Source organism: Rhinatrema bivittatum, chromosome 4, assembly GCF_901001135.1.
Source record: "Rhinatrema bivittatum chromosome 4, aRhiBiv1.1, whole genome shotgun sequence".
NCBI lineage: Eukaryota > Metazoa > Chordata > Amphibia > Gymnophiona > Rhinatrematidae > Rhinatrema > Rhinatrema bivittatum.
The window spans coordinates 102,049,844-102,062,707 of record NC_042618.1 but is presented as its reverse complement, the minus strand read 5'-3'; the positions used below and the strand labels follow the sequence as shown (position 1 = coordinate 102,062,707).

Genomic DNA, 12,864 nt, shown 5'->3' with positions numbered 1-12,864 from the left:
TCGAGAGCGAAGACGAGGCACGGCGTAGGAAGGAACATCAAGGAAGGCAGGAACACCAGGACATAGAAGATAACAAAGACACCTGGACATGGACCTCAGGCACGAAGACTTAGACATGGAACAGCAGAACGAAACAAGGAGCTCCTAGAAGACTGGAAGACCTTACATGGACTCTGGCAGGCCGGAGCCTCCTGAGCGAAGACTCCACGACGATGCAAGGACAGGAACAACAGACTGAGCAGCCCTTTATAGGGCTGAGCAGGAAACAGTCATCAAGGTGGGGCCAAGACACTTCCTGTGTCTGGCCCTTTAAATGCTGAGAGAAGACGCGGCTGCGCGCCTAGGGAGAGTGCAGGAAGCTGTGCAGGACCGTGGACAGCGGCCTGCACCGTCGTCATCGCGGAAGACGTCAGAAGAGGCAGGGCTGGTCTGGGACGCAGGCCCAACATCGGCAGCGGCTCCAGCCGCTGCAGGGGGCCCCAGGGGCGGCTCCAGCCGCTGGATGGCACCGGGGCTTGCGGCCTAGTGCCGCGAAGAGGCAGAAGACGTCGGGAGCACTCCCAGCCCCGAAGAAGGTGGAAAAGTCCGCGGCTCCGGCCGCGGTGAAGACTGAGAGCGCGGGTGGCCTCCGGGCCGCGTGGGCAGGCCGACGGCGGCATTCTGCCGCATCGGTGAAGAGGCACAGCGTGGGTGAGTGAGCCTGCTCGTGGGGGGACCCGCGGGCAGCGCGAATCATGACATAAACTGAACTGTCTTTGGGAGATTAAGCACTGGTTGAAATGTAATACATTAGAACTAAAACATAATAAAATAGTTATTGTGGCTAAGGTGTCCATATATGTTTGTCCATAGCCCCCTAATCTAAATTGGAGCCCAAACTGATCATTCTACTGAAGTAGTAAAGTTTCTAGGAATCTGGCTGGATTCAAATTTGACAGTACAAAAACAGATCAATTCTATGGTTACGGCATGCTTTTTCCACCTTCGGAATATTTGTTACCTGCATATTTAGATAAATCTGATCCACATAGCCTAATTCAGGCAGTAATATCTACTTGCATTGATTATTGCAATTCCCTTTTAGCTGGGTCTTCTGAATATGAATTAGTTAGATTACAGTTTGTGCAGAACATGGCAGCCCAGCTAATCACTGGGAACTAAGCCTTAGGAGCATATTCAACCAATGCTCAAAGCTCTTAATTGGCTTCCAATTTCCCAAAGAATAGGTTTTAAGCTATTATATATTTCATAAATGGGCTCTGTTATTTTTCTCCCATATTCATCTGTACCGGCCAATAAGGGCCTACTGTTCTTCTCAAAAGCTCTTCTTCACATTTCAAATGATATTAAGCTGGTTGCCACACCGCATTGAGCTTTTTCTTGTATAAGCCTCTCCTTCTAGAATACCTTACCTTAAGCCCTTAGGTCATTGGATGATCTCCCTGTTTTCAGTAGATATTGTAAAGCTTGGTTATTTATGGAAGCTTTTGAATTTTATTAGCTGTTTGTTTGGTCTGAACATTTTGTTTATGTTGTAGTTGTACGCCCCTTTGTAGCTTCTGTGGGAGGGGAGCTTGATAAATTTGAAAATAAAATAAATTTAAGGCAATTGAGCTTACATTGAGCAGAAATTTCAGAGAACAAAATTAATTCCTGATTGTTCTTCTAAATCATTTGACTCAACAGAGAACAAAATGTGGATGTTATCAGCATAGACATGATAATGAACTGCAGGGGACTTCAGCAATTTACAACTTGGGAACATAAAAATATTGAACAAAAAGGGAAAATTATAGATCCCTGAAGTACCCAAAAGGAAGTTCTCTGGGATCAGACACATTGCTGTGTAGTGCCACCTGAGATCATCTGGTAAGGTGTTAGGATTTGTGAGTTAGTGGGCCCTTGGCCTGAGGTGCGAGGTGGTACCGCCCATGGGGATGAGCCCCACTGGGCCTCACCGTCGGGTGAGGTCTAAGCAACAGGTGACACAGCCCAGGAAGTACAGAGAGAGCAGGAGACTGGGGTGTGGATACAATTGCCAGAATAGGTCCTCCTATTGGTGAAGTGCAGAGCAGGCCCCGAGGAGAGGGGAATCAAGGCAGGGTATGGAGGAGTGCTGAGAGCGCAACCCCAGGGGGCGGAGCCACGGAGAGAGTAGGCACGGGAGGAATGACGTAGACTTACCCGAGGAGCGGGGAAGCACAGGGGTCTCTGGCAATGCACGTGGACACTATCCCGAGGAGCGGGGGAGCACGGGTATAGTCTTTGAGGTAAAAGCAGGACGCTACCCCAAGGAGTGGGGAGCGAGGAGTAGTCACTGAAATACTCGAGGCACTACCCCGAGGAGCGGATAAGTGCAGCACAGTCATTAAGGTACACAACGCGCTGCCCCGAGAAGTGGGGAGAGCGGCACAGTCACAGACGTAAGGCAATGGCCCGCAGAGCGGGGTACACCAGTGTTGAGTCTCCATGAGTAGAGTAGTTCCAGAGGCAACCCCGAGGAGCAGGGGAGCTGGCAGACAGCGTCCGAGGCGCAGGGCCCTCTGAGGAGCGGATAGCCAGAGACAGGAACAAGGCCCCCGAGGAGCGGGTACCCGAGAGTGTCTCATGCCAGGAGTTGCAGGATACAGGAACCAGCGTCCGAGGAGAGATCAGCAGGATTCAGCAAGGAAGGAACTCGTTGCCAAGTCGATTAGAGCCAGGCCCCGGTGGTGCTTAAGCATCCAGGGCTAGTGATGTCATCAGGAGGAGAGGCCCCTGAATTTCCCGCCCTGGCATCCTTAAAGGAGGCAACAAAAAAAGAGCCAAAATCGGTCCAGTATATAGAATACCAAAAGGAGGGCCATGTAGCGTGTGCGCACTTAGGAAGGCCCAGAGGAAACATGGCGGTCGGCAGCATCCTTGCCGCCCTGGGGAGGGGGAGGGTCCTGGAACGGGGCAATGTTATCGGAAGCGGCTAGCCACAGCTGCAAGTTCCCCCAAGGAAGAGAGGGCGGCAGCACACAAAGTGAGTAAGAGCGGTTGCAGCCGTCTGCGACCGACGGTCATAACATAAGGTATGAACTTTACTACTCATCTCTGCAAATAAATGGTGATCAACTGTATCAAAGGCTGAGGAAAAATCTAATAAAAATAGAATCATACCCTTATATTCATCATAAGCCTGAAATAAATAATCCACTAAAGCAGGCAAAACTATTTTAACACTTTGGGATTCCCTGAATCCAGGTTTATAATCATTTAAAACAGACTTTGAAGTCATAGATAATAACTTTTAAACAGCTGCATGCTCCCATATATGTGTAGACTTTTGGGTTACCAAACTATGGGGGTTATTTTTCAAGCTGCGATAGCCCATTATCGCGTGCGTTAGGCCATTATCAAACGCGATAATGCCCTAACGCACGTGATAATGGGCTTATTGCGGCACTAAAATTAAAATTAGGGGAAGGGGTGGAGTTTGGGAGAAGTTAGGGAGGGGTTTAGGGAAATGGGGTGGTGGCACTGCTGCCGGCAATAATGTTTTCGACATTATCGCTGGCAGTAGCGTGGGAAATAGCACCACCTTTTAGCGTGGCACTATGGGGGCGATAGTGTGCGGCGCGGCCGCACTGCTGAGGGTGAAACCGCACCGCCGTGATGTGGCCTGCTGCACACTAGCGCCCTCCCGCCCCTGTTTTTGCCCCCCCGCTGCCTTTATCGCGGCAGATCATCATTCCGCACGGAATGATGAATCTAGCCCTAAGAGGCTTATTTACTAAGGATTTTCTCCCATTTTGTGTCTATGGGAAAAATTCTTAGTAAATAGGGCCCTATATTAAGAAGAAAATGGTTAGACCATGGGACGGGGGAGGCAGATGCCTCCTCAAAAATTCATTCGTTTTTCTGTAAGTGGGAAAAGCCCAAGTCCAGAATGTTACCTTTAGCATGGATCGCTTGATTATCTATAAAGGCATCACCTAGGGATTTCATACCATCCATGAAAAACAGGGCTAAATCACAATCTATTTGATCGATGCCGATATTGAAATCTCCTAGAAAAATCAAATTGGCAAATTTAAGGGAGAAGTCAGCACCATAAGTTGGACCTGGCAACAACTATACATTCATTGGTAGCTAGTCTATTGTAACTCCTTTTTATCAGGGGCTACTGAAACAACATATTAAACAATTGCAGCTCCTTCAGAACACAGCAGCAATCTGGGGAGTTCCAGGATGGCGCGCTAGAGTGAGGGTGTGCAGCGTCTCTCTCCCCATCTACTTGCTAAATTGTTTCCTATGCCTCACTTGGGGTGAAAATGGAGAGCCCGTGAAAGGCTGACTATGAAGGCTTCTTCGGGCACAATTTGAGGGCCGATGGATGCTCACCTCCTCAGAGGAATTGGATTGCCAGGAGAGGAGTCGCAGGGGGACAGCTGCGGAGATGCATTAACAGCCGGAGTCCTACATGACTCAGTGGCATTGCTCTCTCCGGCTGAAAGAACAGCTCCCGAGAACCCAGCGGCAAGTCGGAGACTAATCTGGAATACTCGGAGTTGTTTCCGGGTCACGCCAGGGAGGGGGCCCTGTACAGAGCTGAGGAAGCTCTGACACGTTCGGGACTGCCAACAACCTCTGGGACGGAGAGTGAAGAGCTTGACAGAGGAGAAATGCGGGCTCTGGAAGAGTTAGTTTCCTGGCAGTTTGGAGGGGAACCTGGAGAAGAAATATTGTAAGAAATTTACCCTGAACCGCCTCCAATGGTAAGACTAGAAACGTTTTCTCTTGAATCTATTTGGATGGCAATAGAAACTTTGAACAACAATGTGGTGATACAAATTAGACCCATTGTGAAAAAAGTGGGGCAAATTGAGATGCAGTTGCAAAAGTTAAAAGAGCAAGTTAAAGAAAATAAAAGAGAAGTTGCAATGTTAAAATCAGATATTGGGGAAATGAAAAAGATGAATTAAGGAATGGTTAAGGATAACCTATATTTATTAAGAAAAATAGAAAACTTGGATAATCAACAGAGAAGCAAGAACTTGAGATTGATTAATTTCCCCAAGAAAACTACAGTTACACCAACAGAAATGTGGACTAAGTTTGCTCAAGAGATATTGAAAATTCCACAGGCAGCCTTACCCCCATTGTCTAAAATTTTCTATCTGCCTACAAGGAAAAAGATACTGGTTGAAGGAAATGAGATGCAACAGTTGTCCCCATTGAATTTATCAGCGATACTTGAGTTGTCAATGGAGGAGGAGGCCCAGCTTGCAACATTAATTTTTTCGTTTCTGTTAGACTCCGATAGGGATTGGGTTCTCAAATTGTATTTTCGTAACAAATCTGATTTATTTCTTGGTATGCGAGTACAAATTTATCCTGACTTTGTCAGGGAGATGCAGTTTAGGAGAAAACAATTCCTAGAATTAAGAGCGGGTGTTGTTCAATTGGGCGCCCTATTTTTTCTCAGGTTCCCATGTAAATGTCTAGTTAAATTTAAAGATTTAACATATACCTTTTTTCAACCTTCCCACCTAGAAAAGTTTATAAAAGAAAGATCTACTACTCTGTCAGGAGGTAGCCCAAGTCCAAAGCCTGTATAACCTCATTTTAGGATGAAATGTTCTCAGGGGCGGATTGGCGTATCGGGGGATCGGGCTTCCCCCGGTGGGCCAGTCTAGCTGGTCACATGGTCTCAACTCTGCGTGGCTGTTAATGGTCTCTTGCAGCCTGCGGGGACCAAAGAAAAGAAGATTGGCATAGCCAGCTATTGCCAGAGAAATGAAGATGGAGGCCGGCAGGGGCCGAAGAAAAGAAGATGGGTGCCGCACAGCCAGCCGCAGCCAGAGAGCAGGCCAGCGGGGGCCGAAGAAAAGAAGATGGAGGCCGGCGGAGCCGAAGAAAAGAAGATGGGTGCCGCGCAGCCAGCCGCAGCCAGAGGCCAGGCTGGTGGGGGCCGAAGAAAAGAAGATGGAGGCCGGCAGAGCCGAAGAAAAGAAGATGGGTGCCGCGCAATCAGCCGCAGCAGAGACCAGGCTGGTGGGGGCTGAAGAAATGAAGAAGGAGGCCGTGCAGCCAGCCACAGCCGGAGACGAGCTGTTCAGCTGGGGGCCTTTGTGTGTATATGTATTTGAGATCGGAAGGGTGCTTCTGTGTGTGTGTGTATGTGTGAAAGGAATGGTGCTTCTGTGTGTGACACGGAAGGTCCTTGTGTGTGTCAATGTGTGTGTGTGCGAGAGAGAGAGACGGAGTATGTTTTTGGCTGGCTTGTGGCTGTGAGAGAGAGGGCATGTGTGTGATTGAGCCTGTTTGTAAGTGAGATAGAACATGTATATGATTGAGAGCTTGTATGTAAGTGAAATAGAGAGAGCATGTGTGTGATTGAAAGCCTCTGTGTAAGTAAGATTGTGTGATTGAGAGAGACTGGCCAGAGAGGTAACATGTGTATGAGTGAGAAATACTGATCAGGGAGATGACTGGTATGTGTGTGCTTGTGTGTGTGAGAGAGAGAGAGAGAGACTGGTTGGGGAGATGTTTGCTGTGTGAGAGACAGAAACTGGTCCTAAGGGTGTGACTGGTGTGTGTATGTGTGTGTGAGAGAGAGAAGAGACTGGTTGTGGTCCCTAAGGAAGAGGACCGTGAGGACAGCTGCAGCAGCTACTGCTGCTTCTGGTTGGCCTGCAAGGGAAAGGAGTAGGAGAACTGCTGGAGAGGGTAAGTAAAGGTGGCTTTTTAAGTTCATTTTTCTTGATTGACTACCATTTAATTATTGGGTAGTATATGATGTATCTGCTGTTTGAAATATTTTATTGGTGTTTGGTAAAGGTTTCAAAATTTGCATGAGTCTTTAATTATTGGATATTCTAGAGACCTTGAGGTGATGGTGTCTAGAGATGTGAATCGTGTGATCGATCGTCTTAACGATCGATTTCGGCTGGGGGGGGGAGGGAATCTTATCGTCGCGGTTTTGTTATTTAAAATATCATGTAAATCGTAAATTGGGGGAGGGCGGAAAAACCGGCACACTAAAACAACCCTAAAACCCACCCGACCCTTTAAAATAAATCCCCCACCCTCCCGAACCCCCCCAAAATGCCTTAAATTACCTGGGGTCCAGAGCGGGGGTCCCGGTGTGATCTTTTACTCTCGGGCCTGCGGTGCATTGTAGAAATGGCGCCGGCGCTACCTTTGCCCTCATATGACAGGGCAAAGGTAGCGCCGGCGCCATTTCTACAATGCACCGCAGGCCCGAGAGTAAAAGATCACACCGGGACCCCCGCTCTGGACCCCAGGTAATTTAAGGCATTTTGGGGGGGTTCGGGAGGGTGGGGGATTTATTTTAAAGGGTCGGGTGGGTTTTAGGGTTGTTTTAGTGTGCCGGTTTTTCCGCCCTCCTCCTTCCCCCGATTTACGATTTTTGACGATAAATCGGGGGAATTCCTATTGTATCGCGCTTCTAATGATTTTTGACGATTTAAAATATATCGGACGATATTTTAAATCGTCAAAAAACGATTCACATCCCTAATGGTGTCTAATGATCTGAAGTCGATGAAACAATGTGACAAGGCGATAGCTAAAGCCAGAAGAATGCTGGGCTGCATAGAGAGAGGAATATTGAGTAAGAAAAGGGAGGTGATTATCCCCTTGTACAGGTCCTTGGTGAGGCCTCACCTGGAGTACTGGGTTCAGTTCTGGAGACCGTATCTCCAAAGAGACAGAGACAAGATGGAGGCGGTCCAGAGAAGGGCGACCAAAAAGGTCTTCATCAAATGACTTATGAGGAGAGATTGAAAAATCTAAATATGTACATCCTGGAGGAAAGGAGGAGCAGAGGTGATATGATACAGACTTTCAGATACCTGAAAGGTTTTAATGATCCAAAGATAACAAACCTTTTCCATTGGAAAAAAATCAGCAGAACCAGAGGTCACGATTTGAAGCTCCAGGGAGGAAGACTCAGAACAATGTCAGGAAGTATTTCTTCACGGAGAGGGTGGTGGTTGCCTGGAATGCCCTTCCGGAGGAAGTGGTGAAGACCAGAACTGTGAAGGACTTCAAAGGGGCATGGGATAAACCCTGTGGATCCATGAAGTCTAGAGGACGTGAATGAAGAGTGGGTGGCTCACGGGAATGACGGCTACTGCCTGGAGATAATACCCTTATTCAATAAACATACACACGGTTAATGCGACTCCAACATTGCTCTAAGCTTCAACGGCAAGAGGAAATGTGGAAAAAAGGATTTGCATTCACAAAAAAGCGGGGAGTAGCTTACTTGTTATGGCGGTTACTACCCCAAACCAAATAAGCCTGATACTTCATTTTCAATGCATATCCAGCATAGCTCTCTGCTTCAACGGCAGGGGAGAAAGACCGATACTTCATGCATATCCAGCATAGCTCTCTGCTTCAATGGCAGGGGAGAAAGACTGATACTTCACGCATATCCAGCATAGCTCTCTGCTTCAACGGCAGGGAGAATGAAGAAAAGTGGATCTATATACAGACAACAACCAACAAGGACTGAATTACATAGTCTGGGTAAACAAATAAGTATGGGTGTAGCTTGCTTATTGCGGCGGTTACTACCCCTAACTAATTAAGCTAGATATTTCACTTAGATGCAGTTCCAACACTGCTCTTTACATTAATGGTGGGGGTGGAAGGGAAATAGAACCAAAAGGTTACTAAGAGCCAAGAGAAACAGATAAGTATGAGAAAAAAAAGTGCAAAGTTTGCTGGGCAGACTGGATGGGTCGTTTACGTTTGGTCTTCTTCTGCCGTCATTTCTATGTTTCTATGTATCAGCTGTTTTGAAATTATTTTATTTGTATGATTTTATAATTATGATTCATGATTTATATAGAATGGCGACATTTTTGTTTTTCCATTGTTGCACTGTATAGAGTCTGGTGTGATACGTTTTACAGTTTAGTTTTTGTCTGCACATTTCTATTTATTCTTTATATGGCTTTATTCTGTATTTGGTGAGATGCATGCAAAGACTGAGATGAAGCATTCTTTTAACATGTGGTTTCTCTGTAGGGATCTGTAGTTGCTTGGCCTGTTCTGTTTTCCTGATAGGAGGTGTATTGATATTTTAAATTCTGGTGTAATATTTGTTGTATTCTTTTTCATAGGTAAGGTTGTTATTTGTTGAGTGTTGGCAGATAGTACTGTGTTGATACGGGAGTACCATGCTGAAATATATCACAATACGTATGATTCCATATGAATTCCAAGATGCAAAATTTTCTTGTTGGCATCACAACAGTGAATGAAATTATCAGAACAACGTGTATATTAATTTTACCTCAGAATGTCACTTGTTCTGACTCTGGGATTAAGCCCGTCAGTTCAAGCTGCTGGTGACTGTGGAACAGTGTATTGTACTGCCACCTGCTCTTCTACTGAAAATAGTAAATGTTCTCAAACTAATAGGTTTCTTGTTGAATGGAAGTACTTACTGAAATATTTTATAAATGATGATATATGTGGGCGTGGCCCATGGATTTTATAACATGTGCATGCCGGGTAGCTTTTTTTTATGTTTTAAGGGGTGTGGGCAATTATATGTAAATTATATATGTAAATTATATTGTATGTATAATTGGGTACCCATGGGCCAGTATGGAGAAAAATCCCCCGGGCCACTATTTTCCCACAATCCGCTCCTGAATGTTCTTTAAATCTTTTATAACTTTTTCTCCCTATCGCTTTCTTTAAGTGTGGTTGAAAAATTATAGCTTTAATTTTCTGTTAGAATAAGTTGTCTCCTGTGAAGGATCACCCCTGACCTAATTGTGTGCTATGAAATGTAAGACAGAATTTTATTTCCTGTATTGATTATGTAATATTCATTGTCATTACTATTTTTTTCCTTTAAATGCATACAATTGTATTCATTGTAAAAAATTCAATAAATAAAAAATGAAGAAAAAAAAAAGAACATAGCAGCAAGATTATTGGCTAGGGCTAATCCCAGTGATCTGAGGGAGCTGCATTGGCTGCCCATTGAGGGCAGGGTTACATTGAAATTGCTATCTATAGTTTTTAATTGCTGCATCAGGTGGGTCTGGAATATCTTGCTTGTCTTTTTACCCAGTACTTTCAAACAAGGATATTAAGATCATTACAGCAGGCCGCATTGGCTATTCCGATATGGAAGCAGGGGAAGACTGGATTCCAGGAAGAAAGCATTCAGATTTTTTTGTTTCTGCATTCTGGACTTCATTTCCCTTGGACATAAAGAAAAAGTCAATCTATCTCATCTTTAGGAACAAATTAAAAACCTGATTGTATACCACATTTTTTAATGATTTGTCTCCTGGGGCTTTTTGGATATGGCTCTATATTTTAGGAGCTAGTATTTCTCATGTTTTGAAGGACTTTTTTTTTAGCAGGATTCTATTAGTTTAAAACTCAGTTTTATATTATATGGTGTATGTTATAGAATTATAATTGTATTATTTATTTGTATGCTGCTTTTATAACATTCTAATCTGTTTTGGAGCACTCTTGTTTAGTTATGTGTAATATCAAATTGAAACAAATAAATATATAAATAAATGCTAGGGATGCTAGGATGCACTGTGGATATTTTTGTATTTAATATTTTTCAGGTCTGGGAATATTAACTAGTTCTAAAATACTTTTGACTCTACTCAGAAGATCTAAAATACTTTTGTAGATTAGTAGCATATAAAAAAAAGTATCTGTTTCTCTCCCAGTTTATTAAAAGTGTTAATTTACAGAATTTATCTTTCTCCTTGCTTCACTATAGGTGTATAGGTCAGCCTTGAAATCTCTGGCTAAACAGCCCCTGCAAATGAAATAGCAGATTTGACCAACTAGGGACCAAGGAGGTGCTGAGCAAAAGAAGTAAAAGAGTGAGAATAATTCCTGAACGACACTAGAGGATGACTTTCAAACAAATAGGCGTGCTGGCATATATGCGTGTAGATAGCTGCATATGGATCTATGATATTATAACATGTGCATATCATATATGTGCATATTATAAAATATGCACAGATTTACTCTGGAACATACACGCATATGTATGTTTTCACACGAATACAAGCAAGGCATTGAACATGAGTATTTTAAAGCATTGAATGTGCGTACTTTTTCTGTCTATTTTAAAAATAGATGAAGGTGAATTTTAAAAGCCCAACACGCGTTGAAATTAGGGGATGGGCGAATATGTCGGGCCAGTGTGTGCCGAGCAGATTTTAAAACCTGCCCGGATACACGCGTATCTCCTGCTGCATGCACAAAATTTATTTTCCAAAAAAAGGGGCGGGGAATGGGTGAGGCATGGGTGTTCCTGGATGTTACATTTAAATTAGTATGTAAATACTTACGCACAATGGCACGCACCGGGGTCCCCTGTCGCGTAATTTTACTTCTGCTTTGGTTGGAGTGTAAGTCATAAAACAACAAAAACTAAACAGATCAGCGGGGTTTTAAGAGTCAGGTCTAATGGGGTGGGGAGGAGGCCTATTAAACTAGGAGGGTTTGGAAGGCCTATCCTTTAATTGGGCGAACTGGGATTGAACTGGGAAAGCGGGCAATGACGTTGGCATGCATGTCTATTAAAATCCTTCCACTTAATCGGTAGAAGTGACATTTCCGTGCATAGGCATGAACCCACTTAAAACTGAGTGCACACATGCATGTGTTCAGCCTATTTTATAACATGCGCCAAATACGCACATATGTTATAAAATAACTGTGTCCCTGGGCGCAAGTTGGCAAATTCACATACATGTGTGCACGTGCGTCTGTTTTAAAAGTTACTGTCCCTTATTATATGTATGAAAATAAAGTAAGATTATGTAAAAGCCAATTTAAGCATGTAAGTCAGCATATTTTAAAACATGTCAGGCCGATACTGTAATCCTGGGCGTGCAATTCTCTATTTAAATGAGGCCGCGTGCTAATAAGGAGGCGCTTGGGAGAATAGCGCGTCTCTAGCACCTCCTTATTAGTGTTAGGGATGGCTGTCAGTGGGTCCGACAACTGACGCTCAATTTTACTGGTGTCGGTTTTCGAACCCGCCAACAGCCATGGGTTTGGAAAATGGACACCGGCAAAACTGAGCATCACTAGGATATTAAGTCGTAGAGTGTACAGAAAAGCAGTATTTTCTGCTTTTCAGGGTTGCTTACGCTCTTTTACCCCTTACAGTATAAGAGGTAATAAATGCCGGTGGGAAACGCGTGGCCAATTGCATGTTAAATGGTGCGCTTGGCCAAGCACACTGTTCTGTTTCGACCTGTGTGTGCTTAATTCAATCAATTTACCAATTACTCCATCCATTCACCCAGTCCTTCTCCATGTCATTGAAACTCTCCTGATTTTTCAGCGTGAACTCCCTTTGTTCATCCAGTTCATTATCTTGTCGTATAAATTGCACAAGATAATTACCAAATGTAAAATTACATGAGCACGTTGTTGCCAAATGTACTTGTGTAAAGTGTCATTTAAAATGTGATGGTCTGAAAGACTATGGTTAATATCCTTGATGGATGGTATTGGATAGGGCTGGGGAGGGGAATGGGATGGAGGACAGGGGGGCAGTTATGTTTTTATGCTTTTGTTCAGTGTTCTTGTATTGTGCATTGTACGCTTCGTGATGGATTAAGAATCCACATTGCTGAGTTTGTATGTTACTGTGACAAAAAATGGAAAACAAAAGATTTAAACATAAAATGGCAACTTACCTGTGTAACTGTTGGCCCTGCCCCAGAATGCCCCAAACTGTGCCTCTTTATGTCCTTATATGTGCACATGAAACAAAAAATGCGCACATACTTTTACAAAATATGGATTGTGCAAGTGCATGCTACTTATAAAATTATATGTTAATTTTTA

At 44.2% G+C, this 12,864-nt stretch overlaps 1 protein-coding gene across 1 annotated transcript in view; it reads left to right on the top strand.

The window, feature by feature from the left end:
* Positions 1-11,239, top strand: part of CCDC32 (coiled-coil domain containing 32) — an 86,208-nt gene extending 74,969 nt beyond the window's left edge. Inside the window, exon 5 of the mRNA XM_029598557.1 lies at positions 10,769-11,239. Coding sequence (XP_029454417.1) covers positions 10,769-10,776 — 8 coding nt within the window. The 3' untranslated portion in view covers positions 10,777-11,239. The remainder of the gene's footprint in view (positions 1-10,768) is intronic.
* The last annotated feature ends 1,625 nt before the right edge of the window (positions 11,240-12,864 follow it).